The sequence below is a fragment of the Selaginella moellendorffii genome, unplaced genomic scaffold, assembly GCF_000143415.4.
Source record: "Selaginella moellendorffii unplaced genomic scaffold, v1.0 SELMOscaffold_4, whole genome shotgun sequence".
Taxonomy (NCBI): domain Eukaryota; kingdom Viridiplantae; phylum Streptophyta; class Lycopodiopsida; order Selaginellales; family Selaginellaceae; genus Selaginella; species Selaginella moellendorffii.
The window spans coordinates 1,963,554-1,991,367 of NW_003314265.1; the positions used below are offsets into that span (position 1 = coordinate 1,963,554).

Sequence of the window (27,814 nt, forward strand, 5' to 3'; positions counted from 1 at the left end):
TTCGGTATGCCTATGTCACAGGGGTGCAGAGTTCTGTTGGTGCTTCACCATATAAACTTCTATATGGTCATGATCCAATATTACCAACAGAGTTGGGTTTACCTTTGTGATTGCCACGAGCTCCTGATGCTAAGTCATGGGATCAGTATTTGACAAGCATTCTTCCAGTTGTCCGAGCAAAGTCTGCCGAACACTTAGGCCGCGTACAAGTGGGACAACAACGGCGCTACAACTCCCATCATCGTCCACCTGCGGAGTACAAAGTGGATGATTTGGTGTTAGTTCGTTTTCCCCATCTTACGGTACTTGGTTTATCTAAGGGGCTCCTTGCGCAGTGGAAAGGACCGTATCGGGTGTTGTGGCAAGTTGAACCACAAGTTTATGAGGTTCGGCATAACGTTTAGTAGGCCGATCCTCCAAAGATTGTGCATGTGCAGCGGTTAAAACGCTTCATACAAAGGGATCAAAAGCAGATGATGTGAGGGCCAAGTGTACGGTTACGATGCCGTATACTAATATTAGCGTAGTGGATTTTGGTAGCCGTCGGATTGGTTTCAATCCGAACTATTCGCTCCTGTATATAAGCTAGGGTTTTTGGGCTAATTGATATGCACATTTCTGTATTCCCTTTCAATATTCCATGCACTCACATGTTGAAAAATATTAAGTGATTTTAAAATATTAAAAATCACCTTCATTGACTTTCACCAGCCTCGTGGCCTGTGCACGAGGATCAGACGAGGCGTGAGAGATGCGACGGAGCTCCTCTTTGTTCAGAGGGGTGATCCAGGCAGGGAACATGTTCGTGTTTCCTCAGGTCGTCCACTTTCAGCTCAACGTTGGGAAGGAGGAAGCTCTAAGCTCAAGGGTACAGCCGCGTTTAACAGCCAGAATCTCAGGTTGTGAAGTGCTGCTAGGCCGGACGTGAGCGACGACGTGATTGCCAAGGCGTTCCAGTTCTCGGAACCCGAGCTTGTGAGCGAGCTCAGGAAACTCATCAAGAAGACTTGAAGGAACTTTCCTTCTTAGGAGTGATCTTAGATATGGACTGTTGCAGCATTGTCTGAAAAAAAAACATTAATAAACAGAAGTACCTGTGTTAAAACGCTCTCACCTAAGCAGCGAAGCTGAGATAGAACAATCGATGTACTCGAATGCACGTTAATAGCTTAGATATAGAAGCGACTTTTCACTTCTTTCTCGTCCTGGACGAAGACCACTGAAAATGATCGCACCTTGCTTCAGGATTGGAAGCTGGGCCCTGTTGGAGACAACGAATAAAATATGAAGAATCTTTCAAAGGAAGATTACCTTTGCCCGAGCACAGACGTAGAAACCACGGCCAAGATTGGGACCAGCCTTCTTAACTGTTCTCACGACACAAGGCTCACCGTGTCCCTTGCACAATGGAAGATTTCGCGACATCAAGCTTTTCAGTCGTTCCCAGCCTGCTGCCGATTTTTCCAAGCTTTGCTGAGAGCTTTCCGTCGGTGTTTCATCTGACATATCCATCAGACTGGCACTCTCCCCGCAAGCTGCAACCTTTGACAGGTTGTTATTGTCGCATGATTCAGGTGATTGCTGGATTTCATCCGTAAGGCTGGAGCTCTGCCCATGCACTGCGACCTCTGTGCAGCTCATTTTGTCAGAAGATTCATGCCTTTGATAGCAAAACCCTGTCAATCTGCTTTGTGACAGCCTCTGTAGTTTCCTGCTGCCCGTTTCCTGTGTAAAAGCGGGCTTGGAAACATTTCGGCTTGTATCAGGCTCGGTGTTAGCTGTTGCTTTCTCGTTGAGCTTTTGGAAAATGGAAACTGCACCAGTTAGCGCGAGCGGTTGTCAGAAACGTCCTTCGCTATAAGAAGTTACTTACGGATACTTTGCTGACGACCGCGAAGCTCAGGCATAAATCGAGCAGCCAGTTGTGGAGCTTCATGTGGTGGAATGGAAGGTAAATGCTTAAGCTGCAGAATAACAGGAGCGTGATCTGAACCATCCAGTTTTAAGCTTCTCCCACCACTCCATCTGCCATAGAGAAACATCAACACTGGCAACAACTAGTCTGTCTTTTTTGCGTACCTCGGAAGGGTGTCCAGCTTTGCACGCTTAAACTCGAGAAGAATGTCACACATATCTGTTCCACACTTTGCGAATCCGTCACAGCTACTGTTATCATGCGATCCATCCGGAGACTGACAATGGCCAGCGCAGGGACCGGCAATAAGAACGTGATCAATACGACTGCCGTAGTTAAACTCCTCCGCACCCGATGCCTGAGACCAGCAAGTGTAAGCCTCTGCTCTGAACAACATGTTTATAAGCACATATGTTTTGGCCAGACAAAACCGTGAAGAGTTACCTTTCAGGATGAAACACGCGAAACGCGTCTGAAAACGCACCGCCCTCGCTCACCAGCAATGATCTAAACCATTGACGGCTTCTGTTAAAATGAACATGTTAAAAAAGTACTAGAAATCAGTGAGTGACTTACGGACTGGTATCAAATTCTGGGCCAGGGTCACATGAATCGATAGGATATGGAGAAATGTTCAAGTCCCCCACGATAATAATCCTCCTGCCTTGTTTTAAGATGCTTTCCAGCCTACACTGCGAATGAAGAAAAAGGTTCACAACAAACAGCAACACATCTGTCAATACCTGTAACACTTTGTAAAAGTTCAGCTTAAAGTCCTGCCGTTCAGCGTCTCCACAGCCAACATTAGGACCATAGATATTGAAGAGTACTAGGTAGAGAGAATCCATCAACAAACAGAAGAGAACAATCAGTGCGAATGAAAGCGAGGAAGCTCCATACCAAAATGCCCGTGATCCGTGACGATGCATCGGCCCTCGTTGTCCAAATCGAGAAGTTCCTGCCTCGTAAATCCTTCCACGGTTAGAACTGGATCGTAGCTTCCAAGCCAGAACTCTTTGTCACCTTCACCAGCTCTGGCACTAGTCAAGAGACCCGTAAAACCTTCCTCGGCAGCCACAGGCAACGCTACATTGTTGCCACACTCCACCTTGCAAAACGTAGCCACACCTGACCAGCAATGCGCTTTAATCGAATGCCAAGGATGAAGAAAAGTTCTAAATCGCAAAGTCTCTACCCAGTCCAACAATGCAAAACAATACCAAAATCATACCTGAATAGCCGAGGCGGCCTTTCTTCACGGTGCGCGTGCAAGAGATGAAGGATTCGTATCCTTGCGGTGTGGCAATATCCGCCGTGAGCTCCTGCCTGCGAATCTTAGTCTCCTAGCTCGAGAACAAAGAACAAATCAGCAACAACAATCGAAAATCCAATCTCTCACCTGGAGGCATATGATGTCTGCGTCGAGCGAGTCCAAGAAAGCGCGCAGCGATCTCGCTGGAGACAATCGCGCTCTCAGTCCATTCACATTGTAGCTCACGATCCTCATTTCCCCGCCCAGCCACGGAGGAGCTCAAACGAAATAGGGCAAAAGCAATCTTATACTCTATCATATCAAAGTGTTATAGTAGTTACCAAAGAAAAGAATACAATGTATTAACTATGGAACTATGGAACGATGTCAAGTAACTTACACTGGCACTGGCGAGGAGCTCGACTGCTTGGACATGAGATACGCTGTGAGAAGTGGCTCCAAATTCCCGTCCATGATTCCACTGATATCCGACGTCTCCACGTTTGTTCTCAAATCCTTGACGAGCTTGTAAGGATGGAAGACGTAGTTTCTTATTTGCTGCCCCCACTCCGCCTTGACGACGTCCCCTCGAATCTCTTTGATCTCGGCAGCCCTTTGCTCCTCGAGAATCACCAGGAGCTTGGATTTGAGCAGCGCGATTGCTTTTATCTTGTTCTGGAGTTGGCTTCTTTCCTCTAGAAACATGAAGAAAGTTTTAGAGCACTGCGCTGTTACTTCGTTTCATGTACCTGAGCAGCGAAGAGCAATCCCGGTTGGAATGTGCGTGACACGAACAGCAGTCTCGACCTTGTTCACGTTCTGCCCGCCTTTGCCTCCAGATCTACACGTTGTAATCTCAAGGTCGCCTTCGGGTATCTCCACCTCGATCTCGCTCTCTTCCAGCAGAGGCATCACTTCCACTCCTGCAAAGCTCGTCTGTGAAGAGAAGCAAACGTTGAGACAAGAGTTTCGATGAAACTACCGTTTGCCTCACCTGTCGGAGACCTTTAGAGTTGAAAGGCGATTGTCTCACCAGCCTGTGCGTGCCTTTCTCTCCGGAGATATAACCATACGCATATCTCCCGTCGATCTCGAGTGTGGCCGATTTGATCCCAGCTTCCTCGCCAGGAGAACTCTCCACCACAGTCGACTTAAAGCCCGACCTGGTAGCCCATCGCTGGTACATCCTTAGAAGCATCTCAGCCCAATCCTGTGCTGGAATGTATGTAGAACAATCTCAAACCTTCGAAAAAGATATCGGCACAAGATGTTACCTGCGCATCGGTTCCGCCAGCGCCTGCGGTAATAGTGATCCGAGCTCCTTCTTTGTCATAAGTTCCAGACAGGAGCTTGTTTAACTCGAACCTATCCATCGCCGCGGTGATCCACGAGACCGTCTCCGCGGCTTCCAGTTTCAGAGCAGCGTCCGGACTCTCCATTTCCTCCAAAAGTTCCACTATGCATTGGGCATCGTCAACCTGTTCTTCCAAGTTAAAGTGCTTGTAGTTTGTCTTCTCTCAGCAAATTACCTTGGCTCGAAAAGTTTTGTAAAGATTGACGCGATCTTTGATCTCGTTGAGCTCGGAGAGTATCTTCTGTGCCTTGGAACGCTCTTCCCAAAACGCTGGATCGCTCGCTTGGTTCTCCAGGTCGGCCAGAACAGCTTCCTGTTGCTCCAGGTCTGCCGAATCGAGGAGCTGGCGAACGCGAGCGGCCACATTCTCTACATCCTTCCTCAAACTGTAAAATTCTGCCGAGTTTGATCGATTCATCAGCCTTAGCTCCTAGAGAATCGAGACACTTACCTAGCTCTGTCACGGATTGACTGCCAGTATCTAAAGCAGCACATACCGTCCATGAAATCGATGACATTCTCTTCCTCCCCTCGAGAGCTTGCTCATGGAATCGAGTCCTTGCACAAAATCCAGTATCCACTGAGAACCTCTTGGATACCTGCGAGGGCAACTGGAGGCGCTGCTGTGTTGTCGGCGCCATAGCCAAGGCGCTCGCTCTCAAAGCCTCCATGGCAAACGGAAACTAGGGTTTTAGGCTAGATAGAAATATTTCGGTCCTCTGTTTTTAGGGCTATGGGCTATGGCGCTCCTCTCTCCCGTCGCAATGCCGCTCCGGCTGAGGAGTCCAGGCACACGGCCGGAGCTCTCCACGAAATCGATAGCTGTTTCGTGCTGCTGGAGCGAAGAATCGCGAGGAGCGAGAAGAATGCAGGCACTGGTTGCTTTGGCCGGATCGATTTTGCTCGCCGCGCAGCCTGCCTGGGCAAATGCTGATCCTGTGACGCCGTATTCTCGAGCGCAGGAGCCTCCGGAGATGGGATTATTGGACGGGTGAGTGATTCACGAAAATCTCCTTTTCTCTGGACCAAGCTTGCAAATATTTCTTGCTCGCAGGAGAATTCGTCCGTGTCCACTGGACATTAATCCCAATTGCATCTCCACTTCTTCGAGATATGGAGCCTCCGCGGCGATTCCGTGGACGATTCCAGACAAGGATTCTTCTACCGCTATCCAGGTAGAAGAATTCTCTCTTTCACTTTCTTAATGTCTATCGATCTTCCAGAAAATCAAGGACGCAATCCTGTCTACCGAGAAGAATCCAACCATTGTGGAAATCAAACACTTAGAAAATGGTATAGCAATGGATCTATAGCTTGAATCGATCGAAGCTCAACTAAGTTTGTTCCAAAATCTCTCCAGGTGGTGACTACCTCCTGGCCGAGATGGATGGATTTTTGGGACGAGACGCCATCGAGTTCCTGGTGAAGAACAACACGGTGACTTACAGATCAATCGCAAAGAAAGTGGTCTACATCTATCCTCTCACCACGCCGCTCACCGATTTTGGCAAGCAACAGAGTAGAATCGTGTCCCTGGAAAATCGCCTCGGATGGACATCGCCATCGTTCCAGGGCTTTGGCGATTACCCAGAAGAATAGCGACGCATTTAAAAATGAAAGAATATCCTCAAGTATATATTCTAGGTTTCGAAGAGCCCTAAAATCCCAGGTTAGGGCTTTCGCGCTCGGGAGGATGGACGCGCTCAAGCAGGAGATCGAGCGCAAGCGCAAGCAAATGCAGGAGGAATTCGGGAGCCGCAAGTTCGTGAAGCGCGCGGAGTTGGAGAAGAAGGAGCTAGAGAAGCGGCGGAGGGAGGAGGAGGCGGCGGCGGCCAGAGCTAGGGCGGCGGGCAGCAGCAAGGGCGGCGAGGTGAGGAGCGATGACCAGAGCAGCGAGCGGCCGTCGGCGTCGGCGACGTCGTCGAAATCCCGGGTAAATCTCAGCGAGGACGAGAAGCTGGACGATCTCGTCCTCCCAAACGCGGAGGTGATCCGCCGCCTCCGCCTCCTCAAGCAGCCCATCACGCTGTTTGGCGAGGACGATGAAATGCGGCTGGAGAGGCTCAAGGTGGCGCTCCGGGCGGGGGTGACCGACACGGACAGCGAGCTCATGGAGGGCCAGAGGAACGATTTCCTCATGGATCTGGCGGAGCTCAAGAAGAGGGAGAAGCACGGATTGGAGCCCAGGAAGGAGAAGAACAAGGAGAAGGAGGACGACGATCGCGGAGACGATAACGCCGGGGGAGAAGCGCTGGATGGCGAGAGCGGCGGAGACAAGGACAAGGATCTCCTCATGAAGGCCAACTTCGAGGAGCTGTGCGACGAGGACAAGATCCTGGTCTTCTTCAAGAGGCTTATCCAGGAATGGGAGCAAGAGATCAAGGCGCGGCCCGACGCCGAGAAGCGAGGTGGTCGGATTGTCGCTACTTTCAAGCAGTGCTCCAGATATCTCAAGCCTCTGTTCAAGCTGTGCTCCAAGAAGGTAACGCTTTGATACTCTCTCGCAAGCTTTTCTAGTTGGTTTCTCTCCGGAGATGGATTTTTTCATGGTTTTTCTCCCTTGCAGCTTCTTCCGGATGATATCCGGCAGGCTTTGGTGATCGTGGTGGACTGCTGCCGGAGGCGCGACTACCTGGCCGCCATGGACCAGTACATCAAGCTCGCGATTGGAAACGCTCCCTGGCCGATCGGTGTCACCATGGTTGGCATCCACGAGCGGTCGGCGCGCGAGAAGATCTACGCCAACAGCGTGGCTCACATCATGAACGACGAGACAACGCGGAAGTACCTCCAGTCGATCAAGCGGCTCATGACGCTTTGCCAGCGACGGTATCCTTCGCTCCCCTCTCGCGCGGTGGAGTTTAACAGCCTCGCAAATGGTAGCGATCTCCAGACGCTCCTGGATGAGGAGCAAAAGCTTCTGGAAGGGACTCATCATCAATCATAAAAAATAAACACAGATTGCAAATCCCATAACCTCGGAAGATTTTTGCAAAAGAGAGATCTCTTTTTGGATCTTAGTGTTAATGTCACTACCAGATCATCTCCAGTGCTAGAGATACCTGATGATTTAGTGACAAAGCATGCCACCTTGAGTATCAATGTAGAGATCTGGAAATCACAAAAAGTGACAAACAAACAAACACGATTTCCATGTGTTAGATTTAGAATCTTTTTAGTGATTCCGGGTAAATGTAATCTTGGATTAGGAAGGTCTAATGTTAAAATATCTTTGGGTCAAAATTTCAAACTTTGGCGCCAAGACGTAAGCTTAACGCTTATTTAAATTGCGCTTTACTTGACTGAGCAGATGCGCGGATATTCTCCTCCCAACGGTTACTTTCACACGTGGCGGTTTATGGTCCCCACCCTGCGCGACACGTGGCCAGCGGTAGCCCCGTTGATTTCGTAAACCCCCACGCGCGTTTGCCGCCTAAACATGCTTTAGGGTTTGTGGGGTGCTCTGTTTCTAGGGCTTTTGGCGATGGCGGGGCAGAATGGAGCCCACGGACTGGGTGGAATGCTGCTAACGCTACCGTGATCAATACGTTGGATTCCCTTCTCTTTGTTTTTTCTTTGCTCTCTCGCCGCGGAGAAAGAGTGCTGTGGGCTTTTTCTTCCTCTTTTTCCTGTTTCTCTCGCTTTTCCTCTTGATCCGTTGCGTCCAGGAGAGAGAAACCGAGGAATCGAAGGCGCTGTGCCACGGAGAATCGAGCGGCAATCGGGCATTGCAATCGCTTTCTCGTCGCTGGTGATGCTCGCTGTTCTTGTTTTCCCCCAGTTTTCGGTTTGGAGCAGTACTTGGAACGACTTTTCCTTTCCTTGGGAACGATCTGTTTGATCGAAGAGATTCCTTCTTGTTTTCCCTGTGCTTTGGGTGTCGATCGGTTTTGGAGAACATCTTTACGTTGTCAGCGTCCGGTGGGTCGTTTCAAGGGAGTTTTCCCTCTTTTTCTGTCCTGGAAGATCACGCATTTGTTGTGTGGGGTGTGGAACAAAGCGATCATCTTCGCCAATAGAGAAGACTTGAGTGTGAAGAAAGGAAGCTAGCTAGCTATGGTCGGATCGATGAAGAAGAGGAGCTTCGCGTGCTTTCCATCCAGCTCCGCCTCGATTGCAATGGCCTCCTCGTCCTTCTGCGACCCATTCGACGATCTCCCCATCTCGGACTCCATCTCGGACACCACCACCTCCGACAAGGATCAATCCGAGCAGCAGCAGCAGCAGTTCCTCCTCGCCACCGCGATCGATCAACCCCGCCCCAGCAGCTCCTCCAGATCCTCCGCGGGCTTCCGCTGCCTCCTCTCCTTCAAGCCCCACGCGTCTGGCATCTGCGCGCTCGCCATCTCCGACCACTCGCTCTACTCGGGCTCCGAGGATGGCCTCGTCTGCTCGTATCGCCTCGCCGATCTCCAGCCCAGCGATCGCCTCGCCGCTGCCTCCTCGGGCTCCGTCAAGGCCCTCCTCGTACGCCGCGCCGGCCTCGAGATCTACAGCGCCCACCAGGATCACAAGATCCGGGCTTGGAGCCGGGCATCGCCATCGCCACCATCGCAGCACCGCTTGATCGCCACACTCCCCACCATCCGGGACGTGGTGGCGACCTCCATCCGCGGCAGCAAGGGCCTGGTGAGGATCCGGCGCCACCGCAAGAGCCCCTGGAACCAGCACTTCGACACCATCTCGTCGCTGGCCGTGGACGAGGCCGCCGGGATCCTCTACTCGGGCTCCTGGGACCGATCGCTCAAGGCGTGGCGGCTGCGCGACCTGCGCTGCCTGGAATCCATCGGGGACGCTCACACGGACGCGATCAACGCGCTGGCGGTGGCGCCGCGAGGTGGGTTCCTGTTCTCGGCCTCGGCGGACTCGTCGGTCAAGGTGTGGAGGCGGGGGAAGTGCGATCGATCGAGGAAGAACCACAAGAACACGAAGGGATTGAGCGATGGCCTGAGCTTCGTGGTGGAGCTCGCGCAGCCCAGCCCCGTGAATTGCATCGCGCTGTGGGGGAGCTGGGTCTACGCGGGGTGCAGCGATGGGAGGATCTCGGTGTGGATGGTGGCGATCGAGCAGGAGGACGAAGCATCGCCTCCGCGAGGAGCAGAGGACCCATCATCGTCGGAGTCCGGGGAAGAGGAAAACCAGGGAATTAGGGTTCTTCGCGAAGAGCCAGAGATTAGGGTTTATCGCGAGGAATTTGCGGCGCTGTGCGGGCATTCCATGTCAGTGCTGTCGATCTCGGCGGCGCGCGACGTCGTGTGCAGCGGATCCGCGGATCGGACAATCCGGGTGTGGAGGCGCGAGGACGAGCGGCATTCCTGCGTGTGCGTGGTCCAGGATTTGCACAGCCGCTGCCCGATCAAGAGCGTCATCGTCTCGATCGAGGGGATTGTGGACGGATGCATGGTCTACAGCGGCGGGCTGGATGGATTCCTCAAGGCGTGGTGGGTGTCGCTGAGGAGCAAGCCCAAGATCTTTGGCGAGAGCCCTTGCTCTGTTCTAGACTATCGGTGAGAGAGAGACACGCTCGTAGAGAAAAAAGTTTTTCTTAGTGTTTGGCACCTAGAAAGAAATCTCAGATGTAACCAAAATGCCTGCTTGATCGATTCATGGGTGCTCGAGCGCTTCTCTATGTGGCCGCGGACGCTGGAGCTTTCTTCTGGAGAGGCTCTCCTAGGGAAAAAGCAAGAAGAACGAGCTTAGAACACATATTGGTCGATCGATCGATCAATCCGTGGCAAGCGGCAAATCCTCTTTCATTAGCCCCGGCTAGACACCGATGACACTGAAATGGATGCGCTAGCAGTAGTACCTTCTCTGAAGTTGCTCTTGAATCGCCTGGGGAGATGGCGCAGGTACCTCATCCGCCCGGTTCCAGTGGTCTTGCGCCGGATCGCCTTCTCGCTCCAGTTATCTACACACGAGAGATTTCGAGATTTCGTGAGCTCGCGGATCCACAAGGGAGAAGTCTCCTCACATTTTCGGATGCGCTTGGCAGGGTAGGCGCACGCCGCGCATCTGGCCTTCTGGATGTGGAAGCTGCGCCGGCCGCAGCGGCGGCAGAGCGTGTGCGATTTGTTCCGGCGCTTGCCGAAGCTCCCGGTTCCCTTGCCCTGGAAGAACACGAATCGAGAAGAATCAAGACGAGCGGAGGACGCGAAAGAGGAGCATTACCATAGCCGCGAGCCGCCCACAAACCCTAAAACCCTAACCCTATATCCGACGGTAGTAAAGGGAGCTCTGCGTGTTTTAGGGCAAAGCGGTATAGATTTTAAACTTCCCGTCTAGGGCGCTGCTATAGACAGTGTAGGAGGAGCTCTCGCGATCGCGGGCCATGGCGAGCGATTTCACGGGCGCACAGTGCAAATCCAGCGCGGCCACGCAGCAATGGCCCCGCCAGATCCTCACGCTCTTGTCCGCGGAGCCGCTGCACAGGAGCTCGCCGTCGATGGTCGCCGCCAGGCACAGCACCGCTCGCCTGTGCCCTCTCAGGATCTCCACCACCCTCAGATCGTGGAGATTCTCGTTCGATCGCGCCCACACTCTCACGGTCTTGTCGCCCGATCCCGAGTAGAGGAGAGTAGAATCGCGGCTGAGCAGCAATGCGTTGACGGCCGAAGAGTGATCGTGGAAGCTGGCGGCGAGGCGGTGCTTGATCTTGCGGTGATCTGATGACTCCCAGGCTCTGATCTCGCCGCTGGCGGAGGCCGAGTAGAGTGTCGTCAATCCATCGCCATCACAAGAAGCCACCGCGAGCGCATTCACTGCGTCGTCGTGAGCCGTGAAGGATTCCACGCACTTGATGGCGATGGAGGAGGAGCTGGAGGATGCGGCGATCCTCCACACCTTGATGGACTTGTCCCAGGATCCCGAGTAGAGGATCTTCCCAGAAGAACTGATTGCTAGCGCCGAGATAGCGTCCCTGTGCTGGACGAGCTTGGTGGAGTCCGAGGCGTCCGATCGTCGTTTTCGTCTTGGAAGGCGATGGCTATGGTGCTGCTGCTGCTGCTGCTGGTCGCGGTCGCGACTCATGGAAAGCGATCGGAAACACATTCTATCCTGGAGGCTTGGTAGCGTTGCGGAGAGCTCGTGCTTGACGACCATGAGCTCGTCCTGGCTCTCGGCGATCCTTCTCGTCCACACTCTGATCTTCATATCGCGATGGGCGGTGAAAACTCTGGCGCCGCTCGCGAGGATTGCTCTCACCGGTGGGGTTTTGGGAGCAAGGCTGCCAACTGTGGACAATTCCCTGCTGCTACAGTCGAGCACGTCGATCCGCCGGGAGATGGAAGTGTTTGATGACACGTAAAGGAAACAGTGATCCCCTTCGGTGGAGGCGAGTGCCATAGCCACGGCTTGATCGCCGGGAAAGCTTGTTACACACTCCAAATTAGCTCTGCGATCGCACCTGGAAGACGAGGAGGAAGACGAGGATGCCGAGCTGCGATCGTCTCGGCTGCTTGATCGCGACGATAATTTGCTGCCGCTGTTGCAGCTACTACCGCTCGTGCTAGATGATGAGAACTTGTCCAGTGGTTCCTTCGCCTTGGAGCCAGACTTGAGATGTTTGGAGAGCGCCAAGCACTTCATGATTGAAGCTAAGATCCTGGACCCGGAGAACACAGGTTTTAAGAGGAATCTCACCCGGAGATAAGGATCTAGCACGGGAAAAGAGAAGTTCCACAAAAGTCGCCACCATTGTGTTGACATTTAAACGGACGAGAAGTCTAACAAGACGCTGGCTTGGCTGGCTGGAAACAAACAATCAAGAACAAAAGGAGGTGGAGGACGTGTTTTCGGGAAGAAAATCCGCGAGAAATGTGTGCTAGCTATCGAAAAATCACCACAGCGCCGCATTGGGCCGCACTTTGGCTTGAAAGTCTCGATTAAAAGTAAAATGTGTCGCGATTGGGTTTGCAGGACATGATATTTTTTGCCTTCGAAGTTCTGGGGATTCACGCAAAATCAAACACATCAAAAAGTGCTAGATTGATACGAGAGTTTCTTAGCCACTGTTTTTGGTCGAGCTGTTTGTTTGTGATTGGACGCCCGCGTGATTCCTTTCCCTGGAAGAAATAGACACACAAGATTTCTGAGCTTTAGTAGACATGGTCCACGAGCCTTTTCCTGGAGCCTGGAAGGGAAAGTTTTTACGTGGACGGAAGTGAGAGAGAGACAGTAAACTTCTACGTATAGCTACGCCGCCCTCTTCTTGAACTTATATCAGGCTGTGCTGACTGCAAGGTGACCAGAGTGTGAGATCGTACCTTTTCATCCAGGTAGTGCTTCAGCTAGCCGCTTTGATCCTGTTTCTTGTCCTCCCGGCTCTTCCATAATTCTAGAATCTAGAGTTGAATACAAGTTTTGTGACCCTCCCCAGCAAAATCCACCAGTGCCAAGGAAAACTTCGTATATCAAATCAAATCAGATCCATTGCTCCAGAGGTTCTGGAGGTTAAGAACAGCAACGATTTCCGGTGCAAATTGTTGCTAGTAGACCTCTGATTGAACTGCTTCTCTTTGTCATTCCTTTTAGTCAACAGCAATCCAGCTTCCTCACCCTCCACCACAGTCCACTTAAAGCCCGACTGGTAACCCATCGCTAGTACATCCTTAGAAGCATCTCAGCTCAATCCTGTGCTGAAATGTATGTAAAACAACGCATCTACAGGCTGGTGAGACAATCGCCTTCAACTCTGACAAAATCTTTAGTTTCATCGAAACTCCTGTCTCAACTCTCTTCACAGACGAGCTTTGCAGGAGTAGAAATGATGCTGGAAGAGAGCGAGATCGAGGCGGAGATACCCGAAAAAGACCTTGAGATTATCTGGAGGCAAACGCCGGCAGAACGTAAACAAGGTCGAGACTGCTGTTCGTGTCACGCACATTCCAACACATTGCTCTTCGCTTCTAAGGTACATGAAACAATGTTTCTAGAGATCTAGCGCTGTAAAACTTTCTTCGAGTTCGAGAGAAGCCAAAGAGACGTTGTCAAGGCGGAGTGGGGGCAGCAAATAAGAAACTACGTCTTCCATCCTTACAGGATTTGAGAACAAACGCGGAAACGTCGGACATCAGTGTCATCATGGGTGGGAATTTGGAGCCACTTCTCACAGCGTATCTCATGTCCAAGCAATCCAGTGCCAGTGTAAGTTGCTTGAGATAGTTCCATGGTTAATACATTATGTTCTATTTCTCTTGATACTCTTTACGGTTTTTGTCTGGGCAAATCATACGTGCTTATTAGTATCTTGTCCAGGCATCGGGTGCGGAGGAGTTTAACTATGGCAGTCGTATTGATCATGTTCGTATTGCCGGTCCCTGCGCTGGCCATTGTCAGTGTCCTGATGGATCGCATGACAATAGTAGCTGTGACGGATTTGCAGAGTGTGGAACAGATATGTGTGACATTCTTCTTAAGTTTAAGCGTGCAAAGCTGGACACCCTTCCGAGGTACGCAAAAAAGACAGACTAGTTGTTGCCAGTGTTGATGTTTCTCCATGGAAGATGGAGTGGTGGGAGAAGCTTAAAACTGGATGGTTCAGTTCACGCTCCTGTTATTCTGCAGCTTAAGCATTTACCTTCCATGAAGCTCCACAACTGGCCGCTCGATTTATGCCTGAGCTTCGCGGTCGTCAGCAAAGTATTGCTAAGTAACTTCTTATAGCGAAGGACGTTTCTGACAACCGCTCGTGCTGACTGGTACAGTTTCCATTTTCAGAAAGCTCAACGAGAGAGCAACAGCTAACACCGAGCCAGATACAAGCCGAAATGTCTCCAAGCCCGCTTTTACACAGGAAACGGGCAGCAGGAAATTACAGAGGCTGTCACAAAGCAGATTGACAGGGTTTTGCTATCGAAGGCATGAATCTTCTGACAAAATGAGCTGCACAAACGTCGTAGTGCATGGACAGAGCTCCAGCCTTACGGATGGAATCCAGCAATCACCTGAATTATGTGACAATAACAACTGCTCAGAGGTTGCAGCTTGCGAGGAGAGTGCCAGTCTCATGGATATGTCAGATGAAACACCGATGAGAAGCTCTCAGCAGAGCTTGGAAAAATCGGCAGCAGATCTTCCATTGTGCAAGGGACACAGTGAGCCTTGTGTCGTGAGAACAGTTAAGAAGGCTGGTCCCAAACTTGGTCGTGGTTTCTACGTCTGTGATCGAGCAAAGGTAATCTGCCTTGAAAGATTCTTCATATTTTATTCGTTGTTTCCAACAGGGCCCAGCTTCCAATCCTGAAGCAAGGTGCGATCATTTTCAGTGGTCTTCGTCCAGGACAAAAAAGAAGTGAAAAGTCGCTTCTATATCTAAGCTATTAACGTGCATTCGAGTACAACGACTGTTATATCTCAGCTTCGCTGCTTAGGTGAGGGCGTTTTAACACATCTACTTCTGTTTGTGAATGTTTTTTATTTTCCAGACAATCATATCTAAGATCACTCCTAAGAAGGAAAGTGCCTTCAAGTCTACTTGATGAGTTTCCTGAGCTCGCTCACAAGCTCGGGATCCGAGACTTGGAACGCCTTGGTAATTACATCGTCGCTCACGTCCGGCAAAGACCGTCTTTGCAACCTCGAAGTCCCCGGATTCTGGCTGTTAAACGTGGCGATCCCCACAGCTTCCTACTTCCGAACGTTGAATTGGAAGTGGACGACCCGAGGAAACATGACCCGACACGAACATGTTCCCGGCCTACAAAGAGGAGCTCCGTACGCATAAGGGTCCTCGTCTGATCCTGGAGCACAGGCCAGCAGGCTGGAGGAGAAGAATGGCCAAGCAGCAGCTCACTGAGAATGCTCTTTCCCTAGTCTAGAATTTTCAATGAGAATTTTTTACTTGCATGCTACGCTCATGCATGCACAGGGGCTGAATCGTAGGACTCCTGCGTTGCACGGTTGCTTTGTGGAAACTTTGGAGTGTGCGATGATGTGGAGAGAGGTCTTAAGGTTTGATCACTAAGTTCCCTGGACAGCAGATGCATTATATGAGCTCTGGACATACAATGGCATGGTCATCTTCTTTCACGATGGTAAGAAGCAACAATCTCTTTTTGTCCTTTCGTGAGATAGGCAGGAGGAAAATTTCCTAGTGGCCGCCATCACCCAGTCAGTTTTTTTTCAATCCCGTGCAGTGGACGCGGGAGGAAATGGAAAGCTCGTTCCAAGAGATTGGGAAGCAATTCGTAGGGAAATCAGTCATCAATGTTCCTGGGATTTGAATAAAAAACTGCTTCTTCATTTTAGTAGTTTTACTAAGCCCTTCTTCTTTAATAATGGTGATCTTTACAGACCCAGCCACTTGGACTTTTGACGAGTCCAAAGCACTTCTTCATCATCAAGATTCGGTCCTTGCCATATCGTTGAGGTGAATTCTTTTTCACATACTCAAACAACTCCACAATGTCATCTTTTGATGCTGGTTGCAACCTGTTATTGAGATCGCCTTCAAAGCAGGAGTCGATTGTAGCCTTCAAGCCATTTGCACCAAGCTCAATCAAGGTGCCAACCAGCTCCCCTCCCTCAGGCATTGCCACTTTACCGAGCTTTGCAAGGGTGAAACACATTGTGATGGCTGGGACGAAGATGTTGCTATACTTTTTGAACCATTGATTTGGGATAGTGATTGGTACTCCTGGGTACTTCTTCAAATCAACTGGGTGACAGCCGCTCGGATGCTCACATAAGTAGCTAATATTTGCTCGTTTCCCTATCAGTGGTGAATATTTTAGTAACAGACTTGACGCCATTGTAAGGTGCGGGAGTTTTGGACACTCCAGCTTAATGGATTCCAACAGTGATGAGCAGCTCTTGATCAATGCGTTTTCTGTGTCTTTCAGGCCCTTTTGCAGCTTCTGTAAAGATTCTTTGATATCTGTTATGGAGACCTTAAAGTCCTCCATATATATCTGAATCCCCTGCATTTGACGCTTATGTAATTGGTAGCAAAACTTGGCAAGGTTGCTCATGTCATCACTTTCAAACTTTGGGATCTCAACCTGCACAAGCTGTTGCTGCTGGCTTTGATACACAGGCACTATGTGCTGGTTGTATTCTTTGACAACCTCTTCAACAGCACGCTTACGTGGCTGAATAATCTCGTTGACTTCACTTGGCATCAAGAGTTCCAAGGCACTTGTGGAGTCACCAAAACCCCAGGTAAAGTGATAATCAAAGCCCTCCCTGGCTACCATCTGTTTAACCTCTTGCAGTGCCCAACAGCTCTTGCTGTTTTCATTGCATGACCCCTGTTGTCGTGATGCTTTTCCAAATTGTCTTACCTTTACTGGATTTAGAGCATGCTCTTCAAGCTTGATGAAAGGACAGGCCCTGTTAGTTTCCTTGACTACACAATCCCGTATCTCCTTCATGAACTGCTCCCCTTTGAGTCCCCTCTTTTCTTCCTTGGGCACCATCAACATAATATCCACCCATTGCCGATCTGTCCAATGCTTATAATCCCCACCAATAGTCACCAGAACTTGAATGAGATCCTCTTGGAAGGAAACCCAACCAGCACCAATGTTACTTCCATGGCCCCATCTGTTACACATCTCCTTCACCTTGGCTTGAATAACTGCAAAAACTCCTACTTTCAACCAACAAACACACAGACATCAATGTTTAATCTCAATCCCAGCAGTGAAGAGCATAATTACCTGATGGGAGAAGAACGAAGCCCTTCATAGTGTCGTCTGCTTGCAATCTCCGACCCCAACAATCATATGTTTGCTCGCTTTCAATCCATCCAGTGAACTCATCACGCAATAATGCAGGCACAATGAGGTGTTCTGGCAGATTTCGTGGCTCTGACCACCTTATGTCCCAGCTCCTCATGCCATCAGGAATCAAAACCCCCATCTCACAAAGCAGCTTGAGCAGGAAATAGATGTTGCCCTCTGCAGTCTCTCCAAGTATTTTGAGCTCTTGTACTGCTTTCGCAGTAGACCACTTGGGCTCCCCCCACTTCATTGTATTGTTTCTGTCTTGCTTAGGAATGAAAATTCCTAACACAGTATGGAGAAACCATGGCATGTCTAGAACTGCATTGTTGACAATCAATGCAGCTTCCTTGTCGTTTGGATGCGTGTTTTGATATGTGTCATCTGCCCCAAAGTAGACCACTTCTCCCATGTCATGTAGGCAGATGAATGTGTATTGTGCAGCAAATGCCTGATCTTCTTTCTCCCCCTGGAACCAAGCCTTGGACATCTCATGTAGGTCGACCACCCTCTGCTGGACAATTGTTTGTGCCCGTTTGTGGATATGATACCATGGTGTGGATGAAGCCCGCTCTCTGATAACCTCATCACAAGTCCAGGGAATCACAGTAACTTCATTTATCATTTCGCCCACTGCTATAGCCAGCTTGGGCTTCAGTTCCTTCTGTACCTGACGAGCATTCAACCCATTCACCTCGAAATAGTGATCACCACGTTGGCCCTGAACAAAGTCTAGCTTGTCCTTATACTTGAGTAACAGTGTCGTCGCAGCTGCTCGAGCTTCTACCAAGAAACGGTCATGACGAACAAAGATGTTGAGTACTAAGAAAATGGTGGGTTTCCTAGCTGGTGTTGCAGTTTGGTGGGCCGCTATGAAGCGAAGCCAGTATTGGAGCTCTGTTTCCAAGTCACCTCCAGGACCTCCAACCTTGCACACCACCATGAAGAGATCTTTGTCGCTGCCCCTGAGGAAATAGTGATGAAAAGCGTGGTAGACCTCCTGGCCTCCCAGATCGTAAATCAGGAGTTTCTTCCTCTCTCCAAATCTGAGAGTCCTCCTCTCAATTCCCACTGTTGATGCATGATCCTGACTCACACACTGGCAGAGGGCTGCATAGGGGCGGACCAGATTGGTGGAGATGGTGGTCTTGCCCGAGGCAGTGTGGCCGCACATGAACAGCTTGGTAGTTGATGGTGTGACTGGAGGGTTTTCTAGAGCGCTTTGTGCAAGAACGGGGCTCTTCTGAAATAGAGCATTCCGGTACTTCACCCTCAACCATCTGTCCTCCAACAGTTTGGAAGCCCATTCCCCGCGAATGCGCAGTCTCTGGATCCGGTTGCTGTAGTTGGCCTCCAAATTGCTGAGAATCGCATCTTGATACTCCTTGAGAGGAAGACTAAAGTACTCACATGAGGAGAAGCTTTCCCTCTGCTTAAGAAAATCGGTGTCAATATCAATGTTGAAAAAACCACTCACCTTCACCCCCAAGGAGAAACTTTCAAGCTTGCAATATGGGCTCGTCAGCAGCCGGCCCAGCAGCTGAACGATAGATAAAGGTAAATAGAATGGTGTTAACTCCAGGAACCAGAGCTTGGACTTCGCATTGTTGTTTATGCAATCTTCTAGCAGGGAAATCTCCGCAGGGCTGGGCTCATTTGAAATTCCTAGGCCCTCTATTGCTCCGCAGATTTGGCTGAGTAGCGCCTGATCATTTGGGATGTCGATCAGCGTAAGCTTCCGTAAACTTGTTCCAGCCTGGAAGAGGGCAGGAGTCAAGTATTCATTCTGATCCAGGGACAGCTCCCAGATCTTGCAGGCTGGATCTTGCAGCAGCTTCTCCAGATGGGGCGAGCAATCGCAATGAAAAAACTCCAGACGTTCTAAATACTTCGGAAGTGTTGATCCTGCTAAAGCATCTAAATCTACAGCACAGGAATATACAAAAAGCGTCTTGAGCTTGATTGGCATCCCCTTGTGCTTGGCAGCAGCAATAGCTTCATCGAAGCTGCGAATCACCAACTCGCGAAAATCTATTTCATATATTCCAAGGCTGCTTAGCTTGGACACAGCTGCTTCTAGAAACCCCTCCGCTTTGTGGTAGCCCTCTCTGCGCAGGATTACGTGCTCCAGAATGTTGTCCTCCTGCAGCAGCAGCTCACGGAAGCCTTCGAAGTCTTCTGAATCGAATTTTGCTGCTCTATATCTGTTCAGCTCGAACACATGCGACACCCAATGGTACCACATCTCAGAGCGAATGCTTCCCAAATCCTCGTAATCATCTATCCGGGCCTGCTTTGGCTCCCCCATAACTTCCCTCAGAATACCCTCAGAAATTACAACAAATGTCGCTGATGAATGAACATCCAAATGACAACTTGGAAGTGGCTAGCAAAGATGAGTAAGTGGCTGCTTGGCTTTAAACATGAAATCAGATGCCAATTCTGATAGCAACGCAACCCTACGGTGCACGTTGTACAAAGTCATGCCAAATCTATTTCTCTTTCTTTTGCTTTTGCTTTGTAAAGGTAATTGTTTTTGTAAGCAATTAGCAAAGCACATGCGTTAGACAAGCTGTACAAGTTTCGTATGTCGTTCGATGCTTGAGCACAAGCCAGGTAGCTTGCGAAGAGAAGAATGCCAAGCAGCAGCTCGTTCTCTCACTCAGAGCGTCTCCGAGTCTAGAAGTTTACAATAACAACGATTTAATTACATGCTCTCAAATTCTCGATCTTGAATGGATTTTAGTCCACAAAAATGCGCCTCCTATATATTTACATGGAGAAAATGATTTACGGGAAACAGAGTATGTCATTTAACTAGAAAACTAACAAGATCTTCCAAGAAAGAAGAAAAAGAATAAGAAAGAAGACCCACAGGGATATCACATCCACGGCGTTGGGTCGCCGTTGCCAACAGGTTCTTCCATCTTGCCGGAAGAAAGAAAAAAAGAAAAGAAAAGAGGATTAAAGCAAGATCCGGAGAGACAAACCTGATCATGCAGTCGGATGAGGATGGAGGCCCAGCGCCGTGCGCGAAAACGAGCAGCGGCACCGGATTCAGGCGCGGTCGCTTTGTTTGGATGGTTTCGAGCTCATCCACAGCGGGCTAGACAGCTTTTTGGTGGAGGGATTTGCTTAGAGTTCTTTTGCAGTACGGGGGACTGGCTTTCATGGCAGCGATTTGGGAGGTACATTCTTGGAAGAGCTTGCTTGGATGGTTTCGAGCTCATCCACAGCGGGCTAGACAGCTTTTTGGTGGAGGGATTTGTTTAGAGTTTTTTTGCGGTACGGGGGATTGGCTTTCATGGCAGCGAACACGTCAATGTTATTGACTTGATTCTCTCGTGGTTTTCTTGCTGTTTTCTTTGGTTTAGACATCCGCGACGAAGAACGGGGATACGCAAAACAAAGAAGCAAAGAAAAGCGAGAATATTTGTTTCACATGAAATCATCAAGTGTGGTACTAAGAAACGAAAAGATCTTTCCATTAAAGGGCTTTTTTTTATATTGCTTCAGGTTTCTAGGGTTTAGCGACGGAAGAAAACGTTTTAGACCATCAAAGATGCTCCCGCCCGATCGAGCTCAGGGCCTACATTGCCACGGGTTCCAGGGACGTAGAGGGCGACGATGGGGAAGTACTCTCCCATTGTTTGGGACCTTGACGACGGCAGGAAATCTGATGCCCTTGTCTATATTCTCCGAGGCGGCTGCTGCTGGAGAGGATGAAACACAGCCGATTGACACCGACGTGCTTTCCAGCGGTGGTGGTGACAAAGACAATTCCGGGAGCCGAGATGAGGAGCAGCGGTACGAGCAGGAACTTTACGAGAAAGAGCTTGTGGAACTTAGCGACGACGATGGTAGTGCTCCAGACGAGCGCTTGGGGTCGGACTCGGACTAGGACGATAGATCGCTGCCCCCACAGCTACGTAGTATTGATATGCTGCGAGGCTGCCGAAGCGTGGACGAGTTTGAGAGGCTTAACAAGATCGACGAGGGGACTTGTGGGGTCGTCTATCGTGCTCGGGACAAGAAGAGTGGAGAGATTGTGGCGCTCAAGAGAGTGAAGATGGACCACGAGAGAGAAGGATTCCCCATGACTTCTGTACGGGAAATCAACGTTCTTCTCTCGTTTCACCATCCATCAATCGTGGATGTCAAGGAAGTTAGTCTCATGCCTTACAAAGCAATGACCAGTGCTCTTTCTGAGTATCTGCACGACGACTGATCAAGCTCTTTTCTTGAACTTATGACAAAGAAGGAGCTCGGATCACTATTACCGCAGGCGCTGGCGGAACCAATGCGCAGGTAACATCGTGTGCTAATATCTTTTTAGAAGCTTTGAGATTGTTTTACATACATTCCAGCACAGGATTGGGCTGAGATGCTTCTAAGGATGTACCAGCGATGGTCTACCAGGTCGGGCTTTAAGTCGACTGTGGTAGAGAGTTAAGAAGCTGAGATCAAATCGGCCACACTCGAGATCGACGGGAGATATGCGTATGGTTATATCTCCGGCGAGAAAGGCACGCACAGGCTGGTGAGACAATCGCCTTTCAACTCCAAAGGTCTACGACAGGTGAAGCAAACGTTAGTTTCATCGAAACTCTTGGGTCAACGTTAGCTTCTCTTCACAGACGAGCTTTGCAGGAGTGGGAGTGATGCCTCTGCTGGAAGAGAGGGAGATCGAGGGGGAGTTACCCGATGGGGACCTTGAGATTACAACGCGTAGATCTGGAGGCAAAGGCGGGCAGAACGTAAAAAAAGGTCGAGACTGCTGTTCGTGTCACGCACATTCCAACATGAGCATATCTCATGTCCAAGCAGTCGAGCTCCTCGCCAGTGCCAGTGTAAGATCGTTCCATAGTTCCATGGTTAATACATTGTATTTTATTCTTCTTTAACACTTCGATAGGCTATAAGGCCCTATTTCGTTTGAGCTCCTTCCTGGCTGAGGATCGTGAGCTACAATGTGAATGGACTGATGTCTCCAGCGAGATCGCTGCGCACCTTCTTGGACTTGTTTGACGCAGACATCATCTGCCTCCAGGTGATTTGGATTGGATTTTGGATTGTAGTTGCTGATTTGTTCTTTCTTCTCGAGAACAAAGAAACAGGCAGGAGCTCACGGCGGATATTGCCACAGCGTAAGGATACGAATCCTTCTTCTCTTGCACGCCCACCGTGAAGAAAGGCTGCCTCGGCTACTCAGGTAAGAATCACATGACTCGGTGTTAAAGATTTTGGTATTGTTTTGCATTGTTCGACTAGGTAGGGAGTTTGCGATTTAGAACTTTTCTTCATCCTTGGCATTGGATTAGAGCGCATTGCTGGTCAGGTGTGGCTACGTTTTGCAAGGTGGAGTGTGGCAACAATGTAGCGTTGCCTGTGGCTGCCGAGGAAGGCTTTACGGGTCTCTTGACTAGTGCCAAAGCCGAGCCTGATACCAGCCGAAATGTTTCCAAGCCCGCTTTTACACAGGAAACGGGCAGCAGGAAATTGCAGAGGCTGTCACAAAGCAGATTGACAGGGTTTTGCTATCAAAGGCATGAATCTTCTGACAAAATGAGCTGCACAGAGGTCGCAGTGCATGGGCAGAGCTCCAGCCTTGCGGATGGAATCCAGCAATCACCTGAATTATGTGACAATAACAACTGCTCAGAGGTTGCAGCTTGCCAGTCTGATGGATATGTCAGATGAAACACCGACGGAAAGCTCTCAGCAAAGCTTGGAAAAATCGGCAGCAGGCTGGGAAAGACTCAAGAGCTTGATGTCGCGAAATCTTCCATTGTGCAAGGGACATGGTGAGCCTTGTGTCGGAGTTAAGAAGGCTGGCCCCAATCTTGGCCGTGGTTTCTACGTCTGTGCTCGAGCAAAGGTGATCTTCCTTGAAAGATGCTTCATATTTTATTCGTTGTTTCCAACAGGGCCCAGCTTCCAATCCTGAAGCAAGGTGCGATCATTTTCAGTGGTCTTCGTCCAGGACGTGAAAGAAGTGAAAAGTCGCTTCTATATCTAAGCTATTAACGTGCATTCGAGTACACCGATTGTTATATCTCAGCTTCGCTGCTTAGTGAGAGCGTCTTAACACTGTTATGAGTTTCCTGAGCTCGCTCACAAGCTCGGGTTCGGAGAACTGGAACGCCTTGGCAATCACGTCGTCGCTCACGTCCGGCCAGGCAGTACTTCACAACCTGAGAAATCCGGGGATTCTGGCTGTTAAACGAGGCGATCCCCAGAGCTTCCTCCTTCCCAACGCAAAAGGGTCCTCGTCCGATCCTCGAGCATAGGCCAGGAGGCTGGCGGCCGCTCCTGCAAAGACTAGAATGGCCAAGCAGCAGCTCATTGAGAAAGTTTGCTCGCTCTTGTCCTAGTCTAGAATTTTCAATGAGAATTTTTTACTTGCATGCTACGGTCATGCGTGCACAGGGAGTAACTGGCTGAATTGCAGAAATCCTTTGCACTGTTGTTTTGTGAAAACTTTGATGGTGTGGAGAAAGGTCTTAAGGTTTGATCTCTAAGTTCCCTGGACAGCACATGGATTATATGAGCTCTGGACATACAATATATGAACTATACCTTAAGTAGGCATGTTCGTCTTCTTTGAATAAAAATTCACTGCTTCTTCATTTTAGTAATTTTATTAAGCCTGTGCCCTTGTTCTTCAATAATGGTGATCTTCACAGACCCAGCCACTTGGACTTTTGACGAGTCCAAATCACTTCTTCATCATCAAAGATTCGGTCCTTGCCATATCCTTGAGTTGAATTCTTTTTCACATACCCAAACAACTCCACGATGTCATCTTTTGATGCTGGTTGCAACCTGTTATTGAGATCGCCTTCAAAGCAGGAGTTGATTGTAGCCTTCAAGCCATTTGCACCAATCTCAATCAAAGTGCCGACCAGCTCCCCTCCCACAGGCAATGCCACTTTAACGAGCTTTGCAAGGTGAAAACACATTGTGATGGCTGGGACGAAGACGTTGCTATACTTTTTGAACCATTGATTTGGGATAGTGATTGGTACTCCTGGGTACTTCTTCAAATCAACTGGGTGACAGCCGCTTGGATGCTCACATAAGTAGTTAATATTTGCTCGTTTCCCAATCAGTGGTGTATATTTTAGCAACAGATTTGACTCCATTGTAACGTGCGGGAGTTTCGGACACTCCAGCTTAATGGATTCCAACAGTGATGAGCAGCTCTTGATCAATGCGTTTTCTGTGTCCTTCAGTTCCTTTTGTAAAGATTCTTTGATATCTGTTATGGAGACCTTGAAGTCCTCCATATATATATGTGCAACCCTTGCATTCGACGCTTGTGTAATTGGTAGCAAAAGTTGGCAAGCTTGTTCATGTCATCACTTTCAAACTTTGGGATCTCGACCTGCACAGGTTGGCTTTGATACAATGTGCCGGTTGTATTCTGCGACAACCTCTTCAACAGCACGCTTACGTGGCTGAATAATCTCGTTGACTTCACTTGGCATCAAGAGTTCCAAGGCACTTGTGGAGTCATCAAAACCCCAAGTAAAATGATAATCAAAGCCTAGCTACCATCTGTTTAACCTCTTGCAGTGCCCAAGAGCTCTTGCTATTTTCATTGCATGACCTGACGTGAACTACGGGAATATTCCGAGAATATTCCATGGCCTGTGGGATTTAAGGCCGTAACACAGGGAGGTTGGCCTAGGGCTCATTATCTTATTCGTTTCATTGGTATTGGAACAGCATGTTCTTTTGGGGATGGTGGGTGAGCAAGACATTGATCCTGATGAGGAGTATGGCATTAGTGATGATAGCCATGACGATGCGGAAGAGACTTTTAATAATGTCGTTGTGTGGCAAGGATGCTAGATTACTAAGGTTCAGAGCGACATAAAGGAGGTTAAAGATTCTATTAATCTCATTAAGGATTTCCTGCTTCGCATGGACCCTCAAGGGTTGAATTAATGTCATGTCCGTGATTAGTATTGGTATGTCAAACATGCCAAGGATATGGTATTATGGAATGGAAATCATCATCGGATGTTTGTGATAGTCAAAAGGTTGATTCTTGGAATTATGAGAAAGTTGTTGGTCTCACAATCCTTGTGAAAATAAGGTGAAGATAAATTTCTTTGTGACGAAGCTTACAGGCCATGTTTCTTCGTGGTGGAAGAACTACATCAAAGCTAATCCAAAACCGACTTCTTGGACTGACAAAAGTTTTCCATGCTTCGTTTGTCAAGAAGTTTGAAAAGGTTGATTTTGTGAACTAGTTGTTAGAGATCCAGCAAGGGACTTTGTCTTTGGGCAAGTTCCGTGATCTTTGCCTTAGTCTTATGGGCACCTATAATGAGTTGTTACAATGTTTTATCAAATGATTGAGCTCAGTGGATATGCAGCAGAAGGTCAAGAAGGATTTTCCAGCAATATTGACTGATGCTATCACTAAGGCTCAGATATTTTCGCCCAAACCATCAGTCAACTCTGGTCAACGAGATAGTCTACAGAGTAGTCAATGTGATGACCAGCTCTCTAATTCTTCATATTCAAGGAAGAAACAGTCGTTATTCCGTTGTGGCTCGATGCATGAAGATGGCAGTGAGGTTAAGAAACTTTGTTTGGACCAGCTGTAAGTGACTAATTTTTCCATTCTACTTTAATCACTTAACTATACCTCTGACCATTTGAAGGAGTCTCATTCACAACCTTCATAAGTCCAATTCCAAACTTGGGGCTTGCTCGCCCCGAGAAGGGCATCCATGCCTCTCAACCTTTGCACTTGGTCCAAGTGCTCCACGTGTCCAATCCCATGATCAACACCCTAAGGTACCACCAACTTATTAACCCATTACGCTAGGCCATGCCTATTCACCTTGGTCACATCGGTGGACCACCACCTGCATTGCAATCCCATCTCTCCAAGACTGGGCCATCCGTCTAGGAGTGGTCATCCCAAATCCATTCCTTAGCATCCTTAGGATGTCGGCAGACATGGGGAATAGCCTTCCCCAATATCTTCTTTCCAGTCCTTACTAAGTCCTTTTCTGTTCATGGCCATGCTCATCAACACTGCCACTGGATCAAGACCTATAGGCTTGACCATTATGTCCCATGGTCCTCTGGGACTTCCTCACCGTGTGACTGTGTCCTTGGTCACCACACCAGAGGGCTACTCCTTTTCCTGTTTATGGTTTGGGACATTGGGACAACATTTCGGAACACCGTGACCCTATGCAGACCTCATAGGTACTTTCCCCGCCTTCCACCTTTGGGTGCTCTAGCCATGGGCTTAGAGCGAGGTTCCATTGAGCCACGCCAGGTATCCAAGTAAGTAGTGCCACCCACACTTGGACTCGGAGCATCGGCCAATCAATCTCCTGAGGGAATTAGAGTTGGCTCTTGAACACTTCACCAAGCTACCCCATTTGTCGGTCCGTATTCACTCTAGCTTTGAACTTCCTAGTGGTTATCCCATCACCCAACACCTGGGTACAGCCTTTCTGGGACAAACTAGCCTTTCCTAGCCAAACTGGCTCCACTGGAGTCCTCTCCCTTACTATACTTTTGGAGCTCACTAAATCCCCTAGGGTCTGGGAGACGAATGCTTTGGGCTTTCACACTCTCAGACTCGAACTCGGACTCAGACTTGGACTCGGGCTCAGACTTGGACTTGGACTCGGGCTTGGGCTCAGCCTCGGTCTCGGTCTCGGTCCCAGTCCTAGTCTCGGTCTCGATCTCGACTTCGGACTCCATCTCGGGTCCTTCTCGGACTCCATCTCGGGTCTATTTCGGACTCCATCTTGGGTACATCTTGGACTCCATTTCAAGTCCATTTCGGACTCCATCTTGGGTTCATCTCGAACTCCATCTCAGACTCTATCTCGGGTCCATTTCGGACTCCATTTCAGGTCCATCTCGGATTCCATCTTGGGTCCATCTCGGACTCCATCTTGGGTCCATTTTCTAGAGACTCTCTTATGGCTCGTTTCATGCTTGTTCCTTGAGCACTCCATTGGGAGTTCCACTCCCGCCCTCAACCTTTCAAGTCGGAGCTTTTAGTCCAAACGTGTTATGCTCGTTTGGTTTTTGCTTCGGCCACTACCATTGTGTAAGCAACCAAAGGGAACGACTTGAGAGACGATCCATGGGGTTCAAATATAGAGGGAAAGGGCCCATGAACAAAGAGTGCACCCCCTTTTCCAATTGGTTAAGGGTCTTGGGATACTTGGAGTTAAGCGTCCTTGGGGTTGAATAGTACTGGGCTGGGTGACCTCCCGGGAAGTCCAAACTCAGGAGCTTACATTTGGTATCAGAGGGGTCTCGGGTCCGACTTTGTTGGTTGGCTTAAGGAAATCGCACCACATGTTGATTGACATCTGGCTGGTCCAGTTTGCTCCCGCTGGGCTCGACCCGAGGGGTAGGGTGTCAAGAGAGTGAGGCTCTCGGGAGAGTTGCGGCTCTCAGCTTCCGTTCACGAGGGCGTGAACTTGCAGGGAAGCGTGGTGGATTGTAAGCAACCAAAGGGAACGACTTGAGAGACGATCCATGGGGTTCAAATATAGAGGGAAAGGGCCCATGAACAA

General features: G+C 49.4%; 9 protein-coding genes across 14 annotated transcripts; 4 read left to right on the plus strand and 5 right to left on the minus strand.

Moving 5' to 3' along the window:
- Window positions 1-653: 653 nt before the first annotated feature.
- On the minus strand, window positions 654-3,446 carry LOC9654671 (DNA-(apurinic or apyrimidinic site) lyase 2). Its single transcript, XM_002964466.2, has 11 exons — window positions 3,315-3,446; window positions 3,147-3,258; window positions 2,816-3,043; window positions 2,659-2,744; window positions 2,492-2,607; window positions 2,360-2,440; window positions 2,080-2,301; window positions 1,874-2,025; window positions 1,312-1,814; window positions 1,115-1,261; window positions 654-1,063 (listed from the first exon to the last, which is right to left on the minus strand). The coding sequence occupies exons 1-10, from the start codon at window positions 3,420-3,422 to the stop codon at window positions 1,190-1,192; spliced, it is 1,680 nt and encodes a 559-aa protein (XP_002964512.2). The 5' UTR covers window positions 3,423-3,446; the 3' UTR covers window positions 654-1,063; window positions 1,115-1,189.
- A 19-nt stretch (window positions 3,447-3,465) lies between these two features.
- Window positions 3,466-5,194, minus strand: LOC9654672 (peptide chain release factor PrfB1, chloroplastic). Its single transcript, XM_002964467.2, has 6 exons — window positions 4,973-5,194; window positions 4,697-4,917; window positions 4,442-4,645; window positions 4,162-4,377; window positions 3,917-4,103; window positions 3,466-3,862 (listed from the first exon to the last, which is right to left on the minus strand). The coding sequence occupies exons 1-6, from the start codon at window positions 5,190-5,192 to the stop codon at window positions 3,564-3,566; spliced, it is 1,347 nt and encodes a 448-aa protein (XP_002964513.2). The 5' UTR covers window positions 5,193-5,194; the 3' UTR covers window positions 3,466-3,563.
- A 36-nt stretch (window positions 5,195-5,230) lies between these two features.
- LOC9654673 (thylakoid lumenal 17.9 kDa protein, chloroplastic) lies at window positions 5,231-6,159 on the plus strand. Its single transcript, XM_002964078.2, has 4 exons — window positions 5,231-5,512; window positions 5,576-5,696; window positions 5,745-5,814; window positions 5,882-6,159. Exons 1-4 carry the CDS (start codon window positions 5,262-5,264, stop codon window positions 6,118-6,120), a joined length of 681 nt encoding a protein of 226 aa, XP_002964124.2. The 5' UTR covers window positions 5,231-5,261; the 3' UTR covers window positions 6,121-6,159.
- Window positions 6,160-6,191: 32 nt separating this feature from the next.
- Window positions 6,192-7,505, plus strand: LOC9655716 (pre-mRNA-splicing factor 18). Its single transcript, XM_002964079.2, has 2 exons — window positions 6,192-7,003; window positions 7,088-7,505. Exons 1-2 carry the CDS (start codon window positions 6,215-6,217, stop codon window positions 7,466-7,468), a joined length of 1,170 nt encoding a protein of 389 aa, XP_002964125.1. The 5' UTR covers window positions 6,192-6,214; the 3' UTR covers window positions 7,469-7,505.
- A 477-nt stretch (window positions 7,506-7,982) lies between these two features.
- Window positions 7,983-10,117, plus strand: LOC9653909 (protein JINGUBANG). The gene has a single exon (XM_024668852.1). The coding sequence runs from the start codon at window positions 8,578-8,580 to the stop codon at window positions 10,030-10,032; it is 1,455 nt and encodes a 484-aa protein (XP_024524620.1). The 5' UTR covers window positions 7,983-8,577; the 3' UTR covers window positions 10,033-10,117.
- LOC9653910 (60S ribosomal protein L37-3) lies at window positions 10,049-10,771 on the minus strand. The gene is made up of 4 exons (XM_002964468.2): window positions 10,693-10,771; window positions 10,496-10,631; window positions 10,331-10,432; window positions 10,049-10,191 (listed from the first exon to the last, which is right to left on the minus strand). The coding sequence occupies exons 1-4, from the start codon at window positions 10,693-10,695 to the stop codon at window positions 10,148-10,150; spliced, it is 285 nt and encodes a 94-aa protein (XP_002964514.2). The 5' UTR covers window positions 10,696-10,771; the 3' UTR covers window positions 10,049-10,147.
- On the minus strand, window positions 10,766-12,427 carry LOC112344343 (protein JINGUBANG-like). Its single transcript, XM_024668851.1, has one exon. The coding sequence runs from the start codon at window positions 12,226-12,228 to the stop codon at window positions 10,768-10,770; it is 1,461 nt and encodes a 486-aa protein (XP_024524619.1). The 5' UTR covers window positions 12,229-12,427; the 3' UTR covers window positions 10,766-10,767.
- Window positions 12,428-15,495: 3,068 nt separating this feature from the next.
- On the minus strand, window positions 15,496-19,683 carry LOC9653911 (protein TORNADO 1). Of its 2 annotated transcripts, none has more exons than XM_024669298.1 (3): window positions 18,721-19,683; window positions 17,181-18,672; window positions 15,496-17,110 (listed from the first exon to the last, which is right to left on the minus strand). In XM_024669298.1, the coding sequence occupies exons 1-3, from the start codon at window positions 19,549-19,551 to the stop codon at window positions 15,792-15,794; spliced, it is 3,642 nt and encodes a 1,213-aa protein (XP_024525066.1). In that variant the 5' UTR covers window positions 19,552-19,683; the 3' UTR covers window positions 15,496-15,791. The 2 variants fall into 2 exon arrangements, with proteins under 2 accessions (XP_024525066.1, XP_024525065.1); XM_024669297.1 differs by having other exon boundaries at window positions 15,496-17,113.
- A 2,491-nt stretch (window positions 19,684-22,174) lies between these two features.
- Window positions 22,175-23,296, plus strand: LOC112344462. 5 transcript variants are annotated; one of them, XR_002991697.1, is made up of 4 exons: window positions 22,175-22,293; window positions 22,355-22,455; window positions 22,515-23,121; window positions 23,171-23,296. XR_002991697.1 is itself a non-coding variant. In XM_024669299.1 (4 exons), exons 1-3 carry the CDS (start codon window positions 22,228-22,230, stop codon window positions 22,941-22,943), a joined length of 546 nt encoding a protein of 181 aa, XP_024525067.1. In that variant the 5' UTR covers window positions 22,175-22,227; the 3' UTR covers window positions 22,944-23,121; window positions 23,171-23,296. The 5 variants fall into 5 exon arrangements, 2 of the variants coding, with proteins under 2 accessions (XP_024525067.1, XP_024525068.1); XR_002991698.1 differs by having other exon boundaries at window positions 22,519-23,121; XR_002991699.1 differs by having other exon boundaries at window positions 22,361-22,455; window positions 22,582-23,121.
- The last annotated feature ends 4,518 nt before the right edge of the window (window positions 23,297-27,814 follow it).